At 34.9% G+C, this 19,029-nt stretch overlaps 1 protein-coding gene across 1 annotated transcript in view; it reads right to left on the reverse strand.

Moving 5' to 3' along the window:
- The window catches only part of VPS13B (vacuolar protein sorting 13 homolog B), a 583,949-nt gene that overhangs the window by 552,111 nt on the left and 12,809 nt on the right, over nt 1–19,029 (reverse strand). Inside the window, exons 4-7 of the mRNA XM_023763624.1 lie at nt 15,691–15,811; nt 11,602–11,769; nt 6,669–6,850; nt 152–326 (exon numbers count right to left, since the gene is read on the reverse strand). Of these exons, the coding sequence (XP_023619392.1) occupies nt 152–326; nt 6,669–6,850; nt 11,602–11,769; nt 15,691–15,811 (646 nt within the window). The remainder of the gene's footprint in view (nt 1–151; nt 327–6,668; nt 6,851–11,601; nt 11,770–15,690; nt 15,812–19,029) is intronic.

The raw sequence follows: 19,029 nt of genomic DNA on the forward strand, positions 1-19,029 counted from the left end.
GAAGAAATCAAAGTAGTGCCAAACAACCAAAATAAAATAATGCCACCACATTAGAACTGTAAAACTCAATCTAATGTATTTTTAAAGTTTCACAATTATGAAAACACTTTGTAAGAACAATAGTTCTAAAATAAATTTTCATTATATTTACCTGTTATGTTTCCTGACATATCTTTATTATGACAGGTAAAGTCTTCAGTTTCTCCATCTTTAACATTGCTTATTTCTCCATAGTAAAGAGCAATCCCAAGTTGCATTATACGGATAAACATAGGCAGTTGTTGATCTGTGATAGAAAGTTTCAAACTCTCTACTAAGGTGTGAATCTGTATTTTGAAAAAATAAAAACACCAACAAAATCATTTTCAAAGGGCATATCTTTTAGCATAGGGAGAGAAACGTTAAATCTTAATTGGAATAGAACAAGAGAAATAGTAATGTCCCAAACATTCTAACATTAAAGCCAAAACAACAGTTTATTCTAAAATCTTAGGAATTAAACAAATTTTGCTCCGATCAATAAACTTTAGATAGAAACTATATTAAGCCAAATGATGTAAATACAAATAGAAATAATAAAAAGATATAATCACACTAGATTTTCAGAAAGAAAGTTATGTAACCAAAATACAGCAGTACCCACTTATCTGCGGGAGATAATTCCAAGACCCCTAGAGTATGCCTGAAATTCCAGTTAGTACCGAACCCTATATATCCTATGCTTTCTCCTAAACATACGTATCTTTTCCTTAAAGGAAGCACTTGAAGGCTTCTTTTTGGCCTATCCAAATTGCCAGCATCACTACTCTTGCAGTTAAGAGCCATTAGCAAATAAAATAAGGGTTACTTGAACAAAAGCACTGCAATACCACGATAGTGGATCTGACCACCAAGAGGGCTACTTAGTGACTAACGGGCAGGAAGCATATACAGCATGGATGTGCCGGACAAAGAGATGATGCACATCCAGGCAGGATGGAGCAGGATGGAGTGAGATTTCATCTCACTACTCGAAACGGTGCACAACTTAAAACATGAATTGTTCGCCACCCCAAGTCAAGTCTCCTTCCATCACCTTTTATTCCCCATTTACCCCTCTCCCTCTTCCCCTCACAACCCCTCCCCACACCCCCACTTCCATCGCTCTGGTAATCACCATACTATTGTATGCCAAAGAGAGGTTATATTTTCATTAAAACCTATAAAATTTCATTAACCAATGTCACCCCAATAAATTCAATTAAAAGGTTTAAAAAACAACTTATGAATTGTTTATATCTAGAATTTCCCATTTAATGTTTTTGGATCATAGTTGATTGAGGGTAACTGAAACCATGGAAAGCAAAACTGTAGATAAGGGAGGATTACTGCACCCACTCTATAATGCTAAGAATATGGTAGTACTGCCTCCCCTTCAAAAAAAACAAAGACCTCTGTCACAACCAAGAATAAAAGTTTCATGATATCATTTTAGTAAAATTTTAATCACTCTTTCCAGCTATATTAACCAAAAAGAATACACACACATCCTAAAAACATGTTAGGAGAGAAAATTACTAACACTATGGAAATATGAACATAATAAAATCCTGATAGCCAAATATGAAAAAACAAGGGAAATACATGTTTGGGAAATTTTTTCAAACAAGTTTTAAATAATAGATTTAAACATGACAAAATTTATAACATGAATCAATTATAAGTATTAAGTTTAATTACTAGGAAATAGGATATATAGAAGTCAATCAAAGTTCTCCTCATAGAAAGAGACATCAATGGAATCTAAACACAGCCTCAGTATAATGGTTTCCTGCTGTTATATAAACATGGAATAGAACCAATTAAGCCATAAAGTCAAGTTTCTTGGTTTATTTTGACTCACTGGTATTTGAGTGTGTATGAAACATGAAAAAGAAATAATGGTAATCATTATATTTTTAGAACTAAAGACAAAAAATTTGTGCTTGAAGGTGAAGAAAGCTGTATTGGGGGGAGGGGTATAAATGCCATATTCAACTAAGAATACAGATTTCTTAAAACTGGCCTTAAAATCATACACTGAACAGACCGTGAAGAAGTAAGAAAATGGTGAGGAGGGAAAGAAGGGGAGAAGTGTGCAGGACAGACCTGTCAACCTCTTCTTCATTTAAGATTTCTCTTCCACATCCTTTGATTTTGTTTAAATGTTTTAAAAATAAAATTTTTACTTTAAAATAGTTGTAAACTTCTAAAAACATTGCAAAGGTCATAGAGAGAGATCTCAGATATTCCTCATCCAGTTCCCTATTGTTAACATTCTGTCACCACGTGGTACTTTGTCACAACTAAGAAATGAACATTGGTATATTACTGTCAACTACACTCCATGCTTTATTCTGATTTCATTAGTTTTCCCACTAATGTCTGATCTCTCTTCCAAGATTCCACCCAGGAAGCCACCTTGCATTTAGCTGTCATGTTTCTTTAGTTTCCTCTGGTCTGTGACAGGTTATCAGACTTTTCTAGTTTGTCAATGACCTTGACAGTTTTGAGGTATACTAGTCAGGTATTTTGTTGAATGTCCCTCAATTTGGGTCTATCTAATAATTTTAATTTTCAAACCAATTATATTGATTTTAGAGAAAGGAGAGAGACACACACACACTACAGAGAGAAAGAGAGAGAGAGAGACATCACAATGTGAGAGGGGAAATATCGAATGGCTGGCTCCCACACTTAACCCTGACGAGGGATCAAACCCAAAACCTGGGTAGTGCCCTGACCAGGAATCAAACCCACAACCTTTCGGTGTACGGGACAATTATATAATTTACTAGAGGCTTGGTGCACAAAATTCATGCACTCGGGGGGGTGGGGGGGGGGAGTGATCCTCAGCCCAGCCTGCACCCTCTCGCTGTCCGAGAGTCCTCAGGGGATGTCTGACTGCCTCGGAGGCAGGAGAGGCGCCCACCACCACCACTGTGCTCGCCAGCTGTGAGCCCGGCTTCTGGCTGAGTGGCGCTCCCCCTGTGGGAGCACACTGATCACCAGGGGGGAGCTCCTGCAATGAGCATCTGCCCCCTGGTGGTCAGTGTGCATCATAGCAACCAGTCATGCTGCGGTTCGTTTGATTTGCATATTAGCCTTTTATTATATAGAATAGGAAGTGACCACTCCATCCCACCCCCAATAATTCAAGTACCACCTGGCACCATACAGAGTTACTACAATAGCATTGACTATATTCCCTATGCCAGCGGTTCTCAACCTGTGGGTTGCGACCCCTTTGGGGGTCAAATGACCCTTTCACAGGGGTCGCCTAAGACCATTGGAAAACACATATATAATTACATATTGTTTTGTGATTAATCACTATGCTTTAATTATGTTCAATTTGTAACAATGAAAATACATCCTGCATATCAGATATTTACATTACGATTCATAACAGTAGCAAAATTACAGTTATGAAGTAGCAATGAAAATAATTTTATCATTGGGGGTCACCACAACATGAGGAACTGTATTAAAGGGTCACGGCATTAGGAAGGTTGAGAACCCACTGCCCTATGCTAAACTTTCCCTATGACTATTTTGTAACTACTTCTAAATCCCTTCATCTGGCATCCCCTACCCCCCCAACCCCCGCCCCCCCCCCCCTGGCCAACCATCAGCTTGTTCTCCTCACCTATGAACCCGTTTCAATTTTGTTTGGTCATTTATTTTGTTCTTTAGATTCCCCATTGGGTAAAAACAAAAGGGATTTGTCTTTTTCTATCTGACTTAATTCACTTAGCATAATACCCCCCATGTTATCACAAATGATAGTAAGATTTCAATTTTTTTATGGCCTGAGAAAAATTCCATTTGGATACATGCACGACTTTTTTTATCTATTCATCTACTGATCAAAACTTAGTTGCTCCCATAGCTTGGCTATTGTAAATAACTCTGCAATGAACATAGGGGTGCATATATAATTTCAAATTAGTGTTTTGGGTTTCTTCAGAAAAATACCCAGAAGTGGAATTGCTAGGTCATAGGCAGTTCCCTTTTTAATTTTCACCACATCCTTTTAAATATTGTATGGCAACAGTGATAAACAATCTTAGCAAAATCAATGACAAAAAAAATCAACCTTTTAGATAGATAAATAGATAGATAGATAGATAGATAGACAGACAGATAGATAGATAGATAGAGGTATCTATCTATAATATATATATACATATACATATAGGGTGAGACAAAAGTAGGTTTACAGTAGTTCGTATGGAATATACAATAATTAATAATATAGGAATAAACTGTTTCACGTACTCACAACTGTAAACCTACTTTTGCCCCACCCTGCATATTTAAAATATGTATCTCTAAATATATATTTTGTATATTTTTATATGATATATATCCTAAAATCAATAAGATTAATCGCCAGTAGAAAAATAGACAAAAAAATCTAAATGGATTTTTCAAAAAACAAATTATAAGTGAACATATTCTCAATAAATGTAACTTAACTAATTAATAATTAATTTGATTAATTAAATAATCAAATAAATAATTTAAAAATATGTATTTTTTGCTCAATAAATTGGCAAGTTTTAAACATAAGCATACTTAAAGATCACAAGTGTGTAATATAAGCACTCACTTAAATGTTCATGAGCATTTATGCTGGTAAAACCGTTCTGGAAACAATTTTATAATATAGATCACAGGTCTTAAAAAAGTTTAAGCCCCTCAATATGATATTTGCAATTACAGAAATCATTCCTAAGAAATTAATCAGATATGTGTTCAAAGCTTTATGTGGAAACTTTTATTCCTCTGAAAAACAACTAAAAAATGTAAATTTTCAAAAATGGGGGAAATGTTAAATTAATTATGTACCCTTATAAAATTTCTCTCTCAAAAGATAGAAAAATCATTAAAAACCTACCCAAAATATAAATAAACTAAAAAAACACTTAAACAAACATACATGAGAGATTTTCACAAATAATTAGGGTATCTGGAACATTTTGGGAAATCCCTCTTTGAGGTGATCAATGAGGTTCAACCACGTCCATATTTCTTAGGACTAGAAGTCGGAGGACTGACGGGTCTAATTCAAAATGGTAAATCTGACATCACAACATGTAGTACTAATAAAAAAAAAACTCAAATTTTTATTTCAGTTGAGCATAATATGTTATCTTATATTTAGTGATTACCAGAGTCAAAAAACACATACACCAGTACTGGTATCAACAAGCTTATTTATATTAAGGAGTGTTGTATAATAAAATGTCAATTTTGAGAACACAAACTTACTTAAATTCCAATACTAATTTTCCTCAAGTTCATTTATTTTTACTTTCCTCTAATTTAGCTACATCCTAGAACATACAATTAAATTTGTACTAATGATCAATAAGATAATTTTATATAGTAAGGCTTCCATGTATCCATTACTTATTTGCAAAATATATCTTGGATCCACCTTAACATTCTCCAACTTTACTAGCAGGTTCAAGACTAAAGATGGAAAGTAAGCCCATTATCTTGAGACAGAAGTAACAATACTACTGAATTAATATTCTTCCATGGTTATCTTTGCTAAAGAAGCTAATTCAAAAATAGAATGGATATGTAACAGAATTTAAACAAACCACTATACACATTGGGGGCGAGGGGGAACACTCATGACTGAGCACTACCAAAGAAAATCAGGTGGATTTCATGTATAAATTTAAGTATCAGAGAGCTACATAAAATCAAAAGTTTTATATGTCTTTCTATTGTAAAAACAATACTTCATGCAGCCATACTCGAACAAGCACAGTAGTCAATACCTGTGTTCAGACTTAGGGCTCACTTTTCCATTACAAAATTTTAGTATTCAGAGGCATGTAATTCAATAATAAAAATTCATTTCACATGAAAACTTCGTTATCAAGATCACAAGTCACTTTGGGAATTCTTTTTCAAAGATACATTAGTAGATGGAGGTTTAGAAAACAGTTATGCAATCAAAGAATAAAAGATTTACAGTTGACACTATACACATTGATAATCATACCAATTTCTTGGAGAACAACAAATTTTCATATGTATCAAAAGACTTTACCTGAAAAATTCCCATACTCTGAGATTTTAATTACATTTGAAACCAAAAGTCAAAAGCTAATATTTCCTGAACCAATAAGATATCAGGTTAGCAAATCAAGCCTTAGAAATTTATGGAAGAAAAAGAAGAGAGAATAACTACAGCCATCCGGCCATACTAAACAAATTATAAGAATTTAAATACAGACTGATAATCAGTCCATTGTGGGCATCAAAATACTTTTTTATATGATCTCCTCTAACTACTTGAAGAAAAAAAACACTAATAAACAGCTGGACAAACTAAAAAGGAAACTAAAGTCACACATACACACACACAAAAAAAAAATAGGTCCCCAAGTATCTCTGCTAGAACACATAATGCAAAATGTTATAAACATAATATAGTAAATAATATAAAATAGAACTTATAAATATAACTAAAACTTTTATATAAAAACAAATGGCATAAAAATAAATGGCATATACATTTATGAGGTTAATTTCTTCTTTGTTTTTTTAATAATAATTAGCATGCACAGGAGCCAATAAACAAAATAGAGACATACAAATCAACTACCAGAAAAAGAAACACCTACTTTAATAACAGACGGCATCTTGGAATTTAGGTTATCATAAGTAAAATGCAGACGAGTTCTGAAGGAACATTTATATAATAAAGGGTCCTGGTAAAACTCTATTTTGCCACTAGCATTCCGTTTATCAAGACAAACTGTACAATCTGAAAAGTTGATAACTTTTCTCAGCACCAGATCAGTGGCTAAAAAAGAAAAGAAAAACATTTTAAGTAAAATAAAAAGTTACAGAAAAAAGGCAACTATTATTTATCAGTACAAGTAGTAATGCAAATAAGATTAATAGAGCATTAAATATATGTTGCCAGAACCTATGCAAAGAACATCTCATTCATTATATCATTTAAATCCTCCAACAACTTTATAAAACAGGCACAAAAATCCTCATTTTCTGTATAAAGAATTAAATAGAGACCAAAGAAATGAAGTAGCTTATCCCCAATTTGCTTGACACCTAACCTACAAATTTAAGACAAAAATTGTGGAAAATTTCATTATATTTTGCTATCTGCAATAAGATATTAAATAATCTATAATAATAAAAGCGTAATATACTAATTAGACCGGACAACCTTCCGGACGAAGCCGGGCTGCAAGGGAAGCCCAGGTCCCAGATGCCAGAGGGAAGCCAGTGCCAGCAGCTGGGTGAAGAAAGGCCTACTCTTGCACGAATTTCGTGCATTGGGCCTCTAGTAACAAAATAAAATACCTGAGAAACCATTTAGTAGTAGTCATTCATTTAATATTTATTTTACACTAAAAAACTTGAAGCTACGATTTAAACCTGCACTCTCCAATATGGTAGGAACCACTGATACATGGCTATTTAAATTTATACATGAATTAATTATAATTATATGAAAATAAAATTTCAGGTCCTTGGTTGCACTAGCCACATTTCAAGTGCTCAATAGAAACATGTGGCTATTGGCTACAATACTGGATCATGAAGATATAAAATATATCCATCATCATGAAAATTATGGACTAGCACTGCTCTAGATAATAACTAATGAAGAAATTACCAATAACAGTACCAAGGTTTTATTCAAGGCAATAAAAATGAAACAATTACTGGTAAAATACCAAACTAGAAAATGAAACCTTTAGCAAATCAGTGTTTTTATTCCTAATAAGCAATTCCTAGGTAAATATCTGGCCCAAGTCTACTTGGTCAGTGATTTTAAGTTAGCTACTCCATGCTATGGCCATGGGAATGTTCAAAACAATAAAATATGCCTTAATTTAAAATATGTATGCTTTAGTGCATTATTTGATAACACTATTTTTGAGTATACCCTGACAACCTCTAATTAATTCAACCTTTAATTCCCTTATCTTTTTTTGGATTTAACTTTTTAAGAAGGAAAAACTAAAGAGTATGCACATGTGTGGAAACAGTAAAGTTTTATTAGCAAATAAATTTCAAATTTGTCTTTTAAAAAAATACACAAACGTACCATATATTTCATTTTACATAGTATATTATTAAATTACTTTGTTACTAATATTATATACAGAAACCAAAGACTGGGTTGGGCCTTTGTATACACTCTTCTTTATGCTTCACAACAGAGCTGTGAGATCAGGATTAGTCTTGATTTTTAAAATGTGAAAACTAAAGCTTGGAGAACACACAAAAATGAAACTGTACTCCAATTCTGCTCATTGTTAGTTGTATGCCTTAACTAGGCAAGTCAAATAATCTTGAGACTCAATTTCATGTTCCTATCCTTTAACTAGGACTTAAGATGAGCAAATGAATATATGACTAAATGAGTAAGAAAGTGTTACAATAGACAGTCAGGGAGTCCTCCCCAATGGCCCACACGGCACAGGGGTAGGTTCTTACACTGGGTGTGCCAAGAGCTAAAAAGATGAGTGGGTAGAGCCTGAGCAGTTAAAAGCTAGAAAGAGGGCGAGCACATCAAAAGCTAGAAAGATGACTGAACAGAACCCAAGAGTGCCAAAAGTTAAAATGCACAGGGCCCAGCACGCCAAAAGTTAGCAAGATAATTGAATAGAAAAAAAGCCCTCCCCTCCCTAACCCCAAGAGATGGTCTTTGAGACAGGAGTCCACCATTCGCCAGGTCCCAGCACCCAAATAAACCTCTTCCCTAGTGGCAGGCAGCCAAACCTGCGTTTCAGTGACAAAAGGATATCATTACTTTACGGAGCTGTTATAAGAATGAGAGAAAATAAATGTAAATAATAGCAGCTCCCTTTCTGAGCAATTACGTACAGGAAACTTTTATAAGTTCTTTCAGTGCATTCATGTATTTAATAAAATAATTCTATAAAGAAGCTTTTTTTTATCTTCATTTTACAAATGACAAAACTGAAAAACAGAAGTAAACTAAATCATCCAAGGTCATACATCTAGCACTAAGTGGGAGAGCCAGGATTCAAATGCAGGCAGCCTAACTTTAGTGCCAGCACTTTTGTTTTTTTTATTTTTTGTAAATTTTCTTTTTTTCTAATGTAGAGTCATTTTCACAGTGTTACTAAAGCATAATTCCTATTGAAATATACTGCTGATATATACAGTATACAATTTCATAGTTTTGGGGTTTTGGTACTTTTTAATTGAATTTATTGGTTCACAAAACCAAACAGATTTCAAGTGTACAACTCAACAAAACATCTTCTGCACTGTGCATCGTATGCCCATGGCCCTGAACAAAACCTCTTTCCATCCTGATTTTCTCCCCTTTTGCTCACCTCTAGCTACTCCTACACCCCTTTCCCTCGGGCTATCACCACACTGTTGTCAGTCCCTAAGTATTATGTATATATGTTGTTTTTGCTTAATCCCTTCGCCTTTCATCCAGACCCTCAAAGTCCTTCCCCTCTGACAGCTGTCAGTCTGTTCTCTATGAGCCTGTTTCTATTTTGTTCATCAGTTTATTTTGTTCATCAAATTCCACATATAAGTAAAATCATATGGTATTTGTCTTTCTCTGACTGGCTTATTTCACTTAACATAATTTCCAGATCCTTCCATGCTGTCACAAAAGGCAAGATTTCCTTTTTATTATGGCCAAATAGTATTCCATTGTGTAAATGGACCACAGCTTTTTTATCCACTCATCTACTAATGGGCACTTGAGCTGTTTCCAGATCTTAGCTATTGTAAATAACACTACAATGCACATAAGGGTGCATTTTTTAAAATATTTTTATTGAATGCAAAGAGGAAGGGAGTAGAGAGATAGAAACATCGATGAGAGAGGCACATGAATCAGCTGCCTGCTGCACACCCTCTACTGGGGATCTAGCCTACAATTCGGGCATGTGCCCTCACTTAGTCTCCATGGGACGGTGCTCAATCCACTGAGCTACACCAGCAGGGTGAGGGTGCATATATTTTTTCAAATTAGTGTTTCGGGTTTCTTGGGATATATTCCCAGAAGTGGGATTACTGGGTCAAATTTTTTAATTCTATTTAAAAATGTTTAATTTTTTGAGGAAACACCATACTGTTTTCCACAGTAGCTGCACCCGTCTGCATTCCCATCAACAGTGCACAAGGGTTCCCTTTTCTCTACATCCTTGCCAGCACTCTGTTAATTTCCTGATGATAGCAATTCTGACAGTTGTGAGGTGATACCTCATTGTTGGTTAACCGCTTTTCAGATGTATCATTGGCAAATATGTTCTCCCATTCATTCAGTGGGCTCACTTCACATTTTGTTGATGGTTTCTTTTACTCTGCACAAAGTTTTTTAGATTGATGTAGTCCCATTTGTCTATTGGTTCCTTTATTTGCCTTGCCCAAGGAACTAAATCTCAAAAATATTGCTAAGAGAAATGTCTGACATGTTACTGCCTATGTTTTCTTCTAGTATGTTTATGGTTTTGCAACTTACATGTAAGCCTTTAATCCATTTTGAGTTTATTCTTGTGTATTAGTGCCAGCACTTTTAGGAAATACATATCATGGCAAGTTACAGATAAAAGGAGCTCACAATAGTCTCCTTAAAATATTTTCCAAAAATATACATTTCTTACTCTAACAGAACATATATCATTTATCAACAAATGTTAATTAACATCTCTCCTGATAAAACTAATAAGCAGTGTCTATTTTCTTCACAACTATAGTTTTGATGTTAATACAGTGCCTAGCATATAGAATATAATAAAATAGTAATAAATAAATGGTAGTGATTAAAATTGTATTATTACTTAGATATTTTAAGATAAGCAGGAGAGTGAATTATGTTAATAGTTAAAGGAGGTTTCAGGAGTATCCAAAAATCCCGTATGTACTCTAGAATATAGAAACCTAAAACATAAATCAGTCAGATATATTGTTTGCCATTACCAAGTAATGTGAAAGCAACATACTCTTTCCTCCTTCAAAAACATTAAAAATTTTAACTTAATATTATTCAGTTTTTATTGCTATAGCCCACAGCATTGTAAAATATCATACATCACCTTTGAAATAAGCATGTTATAGCTAAGAAAAAAATAAAAATTAAAAATATTATTTAAAAGTCTGGGATTTCTGACCTAGCTGGTTTGGGACAGTGGATAGAGCATCGGCCTGTGGACTGAAAGGTCCCAGGTTCGATTCCGGCCAAGGGCATATGCCTGGCTTGTGGGCTCGATCCCCAGTAGGGGGCATGCAGGAGGCAGCCAATCAATGATTCTATTCTCATCATTGATGTTTATATCTCTCTTTCCCTCTCCCTTCCTCTCTGAAATAAATATTTAAAAAAAAAAAAAAGTCTGGGATTTCTTAATCTAAGGTTCTATTAACCTCCTGTAACTGCATGCTAGATTTTACATATGTACGTTTTCCCAGTCTGAAGGCCTACAGTTTTCATTAGATTCATCTAAGAGCCAATTGGCCCAAGAAAGCTTTAGAATCCAAAAAAATGGTTTCAATAAAGGAGAATCTATAATATTCTTGATAGTATTTACTCACCAGAAATATCCATGAATGCACGATCCCATAATTCACCTACAGTATAGCATTCTGCAGAAGTTATGTTGACTGAAAGAACAATATCATCTTCAACATATTTCAGTATGAGATTATTTATAACAATGTTTACATTATTTACAACTCGTCTAATCAGACTCTGTACATAACCTACAATACAGGAAAAAAAGAATGCAATTAGCCACAAGTCAGTCAATAAATAATTATTTCTTAAAATATTATTGAGCATAATGTACATAAAAGGTGGGTAAGCTCAACATATTTTGCAAAGAAGAAACTAACACTTAGATAAGTAAACAGGTTTATCAAAGTAACACAGCTAATAAGCAGAAGATTCAGCCAAACAAACACTATTACAGAGAAGTTCTATATAATAAAGTATTCATATGCTAAGAAAAACCACATTTACTGGAAACCTTTTAATCCCTTCCTACCCTTCCCTCTGAGAATCTTCAGTCTGTTGCATGCTTCCATCCATGTCTCTGGATCTATTTTGTCAGTTTATTTTGTTCATTAGATTCCACAAAAAGTGAGATCATGGGATATTTGTCTTTCTCTGACAGGCTTATTTCACTTAACATAATGCTCTCCCAAGTCCCTCCATGTTGTCTCAAAGGGTAAGAGATCCTTCTTTTTTACAGCTGCATAGTATTCCATTGTGTAAATGTAATACAGTTTTTTTATGCACTCATCTACTGATGGACCCTTGGGCTGTTTCCAAATCTTAGCTATTGTAAATAACGCTGCTATGAACATAGGGGTGAATATATTCTTTCTGGTTTGTGTTTCAATGATAGAACACTCACTACAGATGGATTTTTCATCCATTTTTAAATATTTTTCCTCAGTTTCCCATAATACTGATAAAGTTGAGATGAATAAGGCAATTCATCAAAATAAAAGAACCCAATATCTAAAAAGAACTACATCTACAGAAGACTATTTATGTTTCCTTATTAAAAATGCAAGGTCGACACATATGTAATACCCTTTGTAATGCTTTAAGCAATAAAAAAAAAAATGCAAGGTCAAAGTAACAGTGACTGTACAATGGAATTAATGACACACCACGTCAAATAACTTAGTTCTAAGAAAGCTACAATAATCCGAGTTCCTAGCTTAGAAGTAGTATCACTTTACAGAGATATAAAGTATAGAGAATACTGAGGAAAGAAGCATAAATGAATAAATAAATGATATAACCTTAAAATGTGTCTCTAAATACGAATTGTCAGCATATCTTACAGGATATGCTAAGTTCAAAACTCAAAACTGTTATTATTAGTAATAACTCAAGGTCTTGGCTTATATATTATTAACTGAAAGGAAACTGTATGCTTCAAACCAGTCAGATTCAAACTCTTCTGACCCCTCTCACAGTAAGAAATATTACATCATTACTCAGCACAAGCGCACACATACGCAAAAGTTACTTGAAATATTACTACCCTGTACTGCATGATATACGCTACCAGGTTTTCTATTCTATGCCACATATTCTTTAAATTCACACCATGACCCACTAAATGTTTTCATAATACACTAATTGGTCAGGAATCATAATCTGAAAAAGACTGTTCTAGATATCAAGAATAGAGCTTGCAGAGAAAAGATTATATATTGACTCATAGTCTTTTCCTATTAGAAAGTCACTCAACCTTCAGGGGTGTAAAACAACTATTGGCAACACCAAAACATTTTTCAATAAGCATCTCTGGATTAATGTAAATGTTCAAACTCTAAAATAGTAAACACAGATACTGAAAAAAATAACTTTGCTCTAGAAAATTCTGAGAGCAAGAATTCACCTCTTGATGAAAGAAAATTAATGAAAGAAAATTAATATAGTTCCTGGGCAGTATAAGGTTACCAGAAATGAGTCCTCAAATAACCATATGACTTAACCTTGAAATAAAATGATTTACCATTATCCAACTGGATTCTCAAATCATCCCTTTTTTTCCCTTTCGCAAGATTAAGTTTAGCTGCTGTGCCTCCCAGTAATTGCCCAACAAGTTCAGTTACTTCCTAGAGCAACTCGTTAACTGTGACTTATGTCAGCATAAAAGAGGATATGAGTCCTTCTATTAGGTAATGCAGAAAAGCACACGTTAATCCAAAAGCTACCTCAAGTAGTTCAGGTAGAACACAGCTCTGCTTTATACCACTAAAAATGGGATGTTTTATGTTACATTTATGTTTTTATGTTTTATGCTCCTAAAATAGACCACTTCTCCCAATTCTGGATATCAGTATAAATTCTAATACTGACTCTAAAAAAAATCACTAAAAATCTGGCACCTATTTTGAGTACATGCAAGTTAGCCCATAGAAGGCTGTTATCTGTGAAATTCACAACTGACAAAAGTTTTAAATTTTTCTTAAGTCATTTCTTAGAAGAAGAAAAATGTGCCTTGGCGGTTATCTCAATGGTTAGACCAATGGCCCTTGTAACAGAGGGCTGCAGGTTCAATTCCCAGTCAAGGGCACATACCTGGGCTGCAGGTTTGATACCCACCTCCAGTGGGCGGGGGGGGGGGGGGGGACACGGGGCGGGGGAGGAGTATGGAAGGCAACCAATTGATGTGTCTCTCTCACATCTCTCCCCCCCTTCCACTCTCTCTAAAAATCAATAAAAAAAATATCCTCAGGTGAGGAGAAAAACGAAAGGGAAAGGGGAAGGGGAAGGGGAAGGGGAAGGGGAAGGGGAAAGCGGAAGGGGAAGGGGAACGGGGAAAGGGGAAGGGGAAGGGGAAGGGGGAAGGGGGAAGGGGAAGGGGAAAGGGGAAGGGGAAAGGGGAAAGGGGAAAGGGGAAAGGAAAAACGGGGAAGGGGCAAAGAAAAGGTGAAAGGGAAAGGAATAAGACTCAAATGTTAAACCTAAAGCTCATTATTCTTTGCCAGGATTATTCTTTGCATATTATAAAATGAGCTGGTAGAATAAGTTTGGGGGTATATGTAATTAGAAATTTGGAGGGGTAAAAAGGTTGCCCAATTAATAAATAAGAACAAGCTACAGTTTAATTTAATTCGCAGGTTAATTTAAAACACCAGGAGTTTTTCCCAAGGAGTTAATTAGCAAGAAAAAATTTAGAAAGCTCCAAAACCACCACACTACTCTAAGTAGAATTAGAAATGTTCAGTAATAAAATATCTTCTGGCACCTTCTCCAACTATAGCAATTAATCTATTCTACAGTCAGAGATTACTGAGGCCTTTTAGGTACAGAGTTCTAAAGAATACAGAGCATCAGTGTTAACATCACTATAACACTAGTTTAAAATGTTCAATTCAAATGTAACTTAGAACATACATTTGAGGGAGGAGGGCTATGAAATTGTATACCTAATACCAGCCTCTTAGAGGTAAAGCACATGGTGCCAGAAGACTGACAAAAATTAACTAGGTTAAAACCAGCAGAAAGCCTTCAAACCTTTGGCACAGAGAGCAAGTGTATACCAATGTCACCTACATCTCAGAAAATAGAAGTGACTGATAAATAAAATAAAAAAGAAGTAACTAATAAACAATTCCTAACTGTAAAAAGACAGCAATGCTTTGGCCACAGAACTAACATGTAATGATCATTGTTTTTTTTCTTCATTAAATATTTATCAAGGAACTTTTATAAGTCACTACTGTTCCAGGTAAATAAAATTTTCAGAAAATAGAACAAATGATCTCTCCCAATTAAAAAACTCTGTGTCTCTGTTACTGAATTTTATAGTTTCTAGAAACTCCAAACAATCTAGTGTCTTTCCTCTGTTTATCAAGAAGCCAGGGGGACAAAAATACTATGTGTGGGAAATCAGAGGCAAGTTTTTTCAAGGAGAGGACATAAAAAAGAAACGTAAGGAACAACCTACTGCAAAAGAGATTCAAAGTTTGAATGAAAGACATTCCTGAGGGCTCTGGACTCAACCTGTTCTAAATTCATGCAACAAATGCACATGCACATACAGTCTAAATATTTCATAGCACTAAAGAATACCGAAAGTGTGAATTCTACAAAGGGTTACAACAATTAATAATAATTGAAATGTTGGCTTTGTCAAGCCCATGAGAAGTTACCTGGTGGCAAATCAGGATCTGTGGGAGCAGCCTGCTGAATTCTTCGAGGTTTCACTGATGATTTTGTATTCTCAGTAGTACTAGGGTTGGTAGAATTAGAACCACAGCTTTCATGGTCATCCTATATTGATTTTAAAGAAAGCAGCAAGTAAGACCTCCTTTAGAAAACAAAAATTCTTATTTGATACCATACTAAGAAAATGATCTATAATAATAAAAGCGTAATAAGCTAATTAGACCGGACGTCCTTCTGGACGAAGCTGGGGCTGCAAGGGAAGCCCCAGTCCCAGGTGCCTGCTGTTGCTGGAGGGAAGCCCGGGCCCTGGGTGCCAGAGGGAAGCCGGTGCCGGCAGCCGGGGCAAAGAAGGCCTATACTCTTGCATGAATTTCGTGCATTGGGTCTCTAGTACAATAATAAAAGATTAATATTTTACATGATAGTATGGCTTCAAATGTTAGCGATATATCAGAAGAAAAAATGTGTTTGCAACTCCAATACAATCAAAAAGTAAAATATTTACTATCATAAACGACAAAGTAAATTTCGCATGAAATTATATTCATTTTAAATTAATACAAAACAATGTTCCATTCCATAAAACAACTTCACCATTCAATCTTTACAATGACATCTTCTGTTATGTTGGGGGATGTTATAGACTCTAAATACTAAAGACTAGTACTATGAATAAAACTTTACTGTAATTACTTTTAGTTCGACTTACATCCTTAAAAATGTCTGTAGTCATACACTTCTGCACAACGTTAACATTAAAAGCACACTATTAATTTTTGAAACATATGGTTGTCTCAAAAGCCCAGAAGTAAAACATGTTCATTAAAGAGATGTGAAAAAATTCCAAGTGAACTGCCAAAACTAGCATAATTATAAAAATATTTAACACTGAAACCATCTGAAATCACATACTGTATATAGATTACAGTGATGTCATAATAAACATTCCAGCCAAAATGCACTAAAAACTACTGCAGTCCAATAAATCTGGCATGCACAAGATGACAAACATTTTAAAGCAAAAGAAAGAACAAGTTATTTTTATTTTTCAAAAATTATTAGTAGCAAAAAAACGGTAAAGAACATAGGCTAAATATGAGTTTTCAAAAAGTTAAGAAAAAGACACAATGAATAAAGCTTCCCTACAAACTACACGTTTTTATTATTCAAAAGAAAAACAAACTAAATAACTTTATTTGCTTAAACAAATTTATAATATACCTGAAATTTCAGTGTACTTTAAAAATAAGCATAAATCATGGCACTCATAAAAATATATACTATGAAACAAACATTACCAAATGTGTAAACACTTCTTTCTCAACTATGGATAGAAAATTATGGTTGCACATACAGTATATTTAGAAAATAATTCTTTTGATAACTTGAACTTGTTTTCATTTCAATTACATTTTGTTTCAATTATAAGTCGGCTTCCATTCAATCCTGACCCAACTAAATTAAATAAAAAATAAAGCAAAACAAGAATTATAATATTTACTATTAAAACAGGAATTACTGCCCTGACCAGCGTGATCCAGCTGTTAGAGCATCAGCCTGTCACCAAAGAGTCTCAGATTCGATTGCTGGTCAAGGACAGGTTGGATCCCTGGCCCTGTTCGGGATATGTGCAGGAGGCAACCAATTAATATATCTCTCTCTCTCTATCTATCTTTCTTTCTTTCCCTCCCTCCTTCCCTCCCTCCCTCCATCCCTCCCACCCTACCTTCCACTCTATCTAAAAAAATAAAAAATAAATCAAAGAAAAAATATCTTGGGGTGAGGATTAGCACCAAAAAACAAAAAAGAAAAATATCTGGAATTACTTCCATCATTAGTTTGAGTTCATCAGCTTTTAACCAGTATACATCATGTTGGACTATTACACATTTTACTTCACTGGAAGGCTCTAATTCTAATAAAAGAAACTCTGTTCTCAAATACACTAGCTAAAATGTTTTGAGATATTTAACCCCAAACACATTACAGTTATGTATTTCTCTTTTTTAATTGTTTTAAATATATTTTTATTCATTTCAGACAGGAAAAGAGAGGAATAGATAGAAACATCAATAATGAGAGAATCACCATCAGCTGCCTCCTGTATGCCCCCTACTGAGGATCGAGCCCACAACCTGGCCAAGAGCCTGACCAGGAATAAAACCATGACCTCCTGGTTCATAAGTTGATGCTCAAACACTGAGCACCACCAGCCGGGCACAATTATATCTTTCTTATTTAGGTGGCAATTTTTCCAAAATGTCCGGTAAACATATTTCATGGCAAAAGAATGTTTTCTCTTGAGGACCACCTAGCTAGTTCTGAAAATACTATCCCTTTGTTCCTCATGAAACAAGCAAGAATGTCATTTCCTTACAAAAGTTCCTAACACAAGAAAAATGTGCCAAACACTGTATGTACATAGATCCATTACTTCCATACTGACAGGTCATGGAATCGTGTAGCATACTTTTCACCTCAGCCCTCATAGGGCTAGTCAATTAAAACTTGAAAACCGTCAACTCCCAGATTCACAATGGTATGAATAAGAATGAGAACAAAACTTAAAACAAGTGAATGAATCATTCCAAGTCCTTGTTTAAAAAAAGAGGTTAAAATGCAAGAAAGAGCTGAAGAAGGAGAAACTGAAAAGTGGAACCAAGAAGTAATATGCTTTATGCTCTTCCACCTTGTGGCACCAAACTTGGCAAGCAAAGGACTAAGTATCACTTGGCAGCTCTAGTCACCAAAAGCTCCTGAAACAGAGTGTAAGGGACTGGGAAATAAACAGTTACAAAGTTCCTAGAAACTTTCACCTCTGTCCTCTCCAGGAACAAGTACAATGTCAATTGTCAGATGCAATAAAGAATGTCTAAGAGTAACACTGTAATTTAGAAAGTCAGAGCCAAATCAAGACACCAAAGCAGAAGCACACACTTGGAGAACACAGGAGAGCCAGGGAGAAACGAGAATCTCTGGTTCACCTCTACCCTGACAGTAATATCAATAAACTTAATTTCAGTCATTTAAAAAATGCCAAGTACATTAAGTGAAGGAGGAATGTGTATGTCCCTCGCTCTTCACACATCAACTTCAGCCACAGAAGCTGCTTCTGTCTTCTCCCCCATCCAGGGTAAGGGTAAGGGTTATGAGAGGCTGGAGAAGAGAGTTGACATTCCCTTGCATTCTTTTACTTAATCTCCCCAAAAGGAGGATTAGCTAACCTGACAGGCCAAAGCTCAACATTCATTAGGCGACATTTTAGCAACGAAAAAGATCACTGTACTAACTAAACCTGTGTGCTGGGGCCGCTCTTCTATCTC

Source organism: Myotis lucifugus, unplaced genomic scaffold, assembly GCF_000147115.1.
Source record: "Myotis lucifugus unplaced genomic scaffold, Myoluc2.0 scaffold_294, whole genome shotgun sequence".
Lineage (NCBI taxonomy): Eukaryota > Metazoa > Chordata > Mammalia > Chiroptera > Vespertilionidae > Myotis > Myotis lucifugus.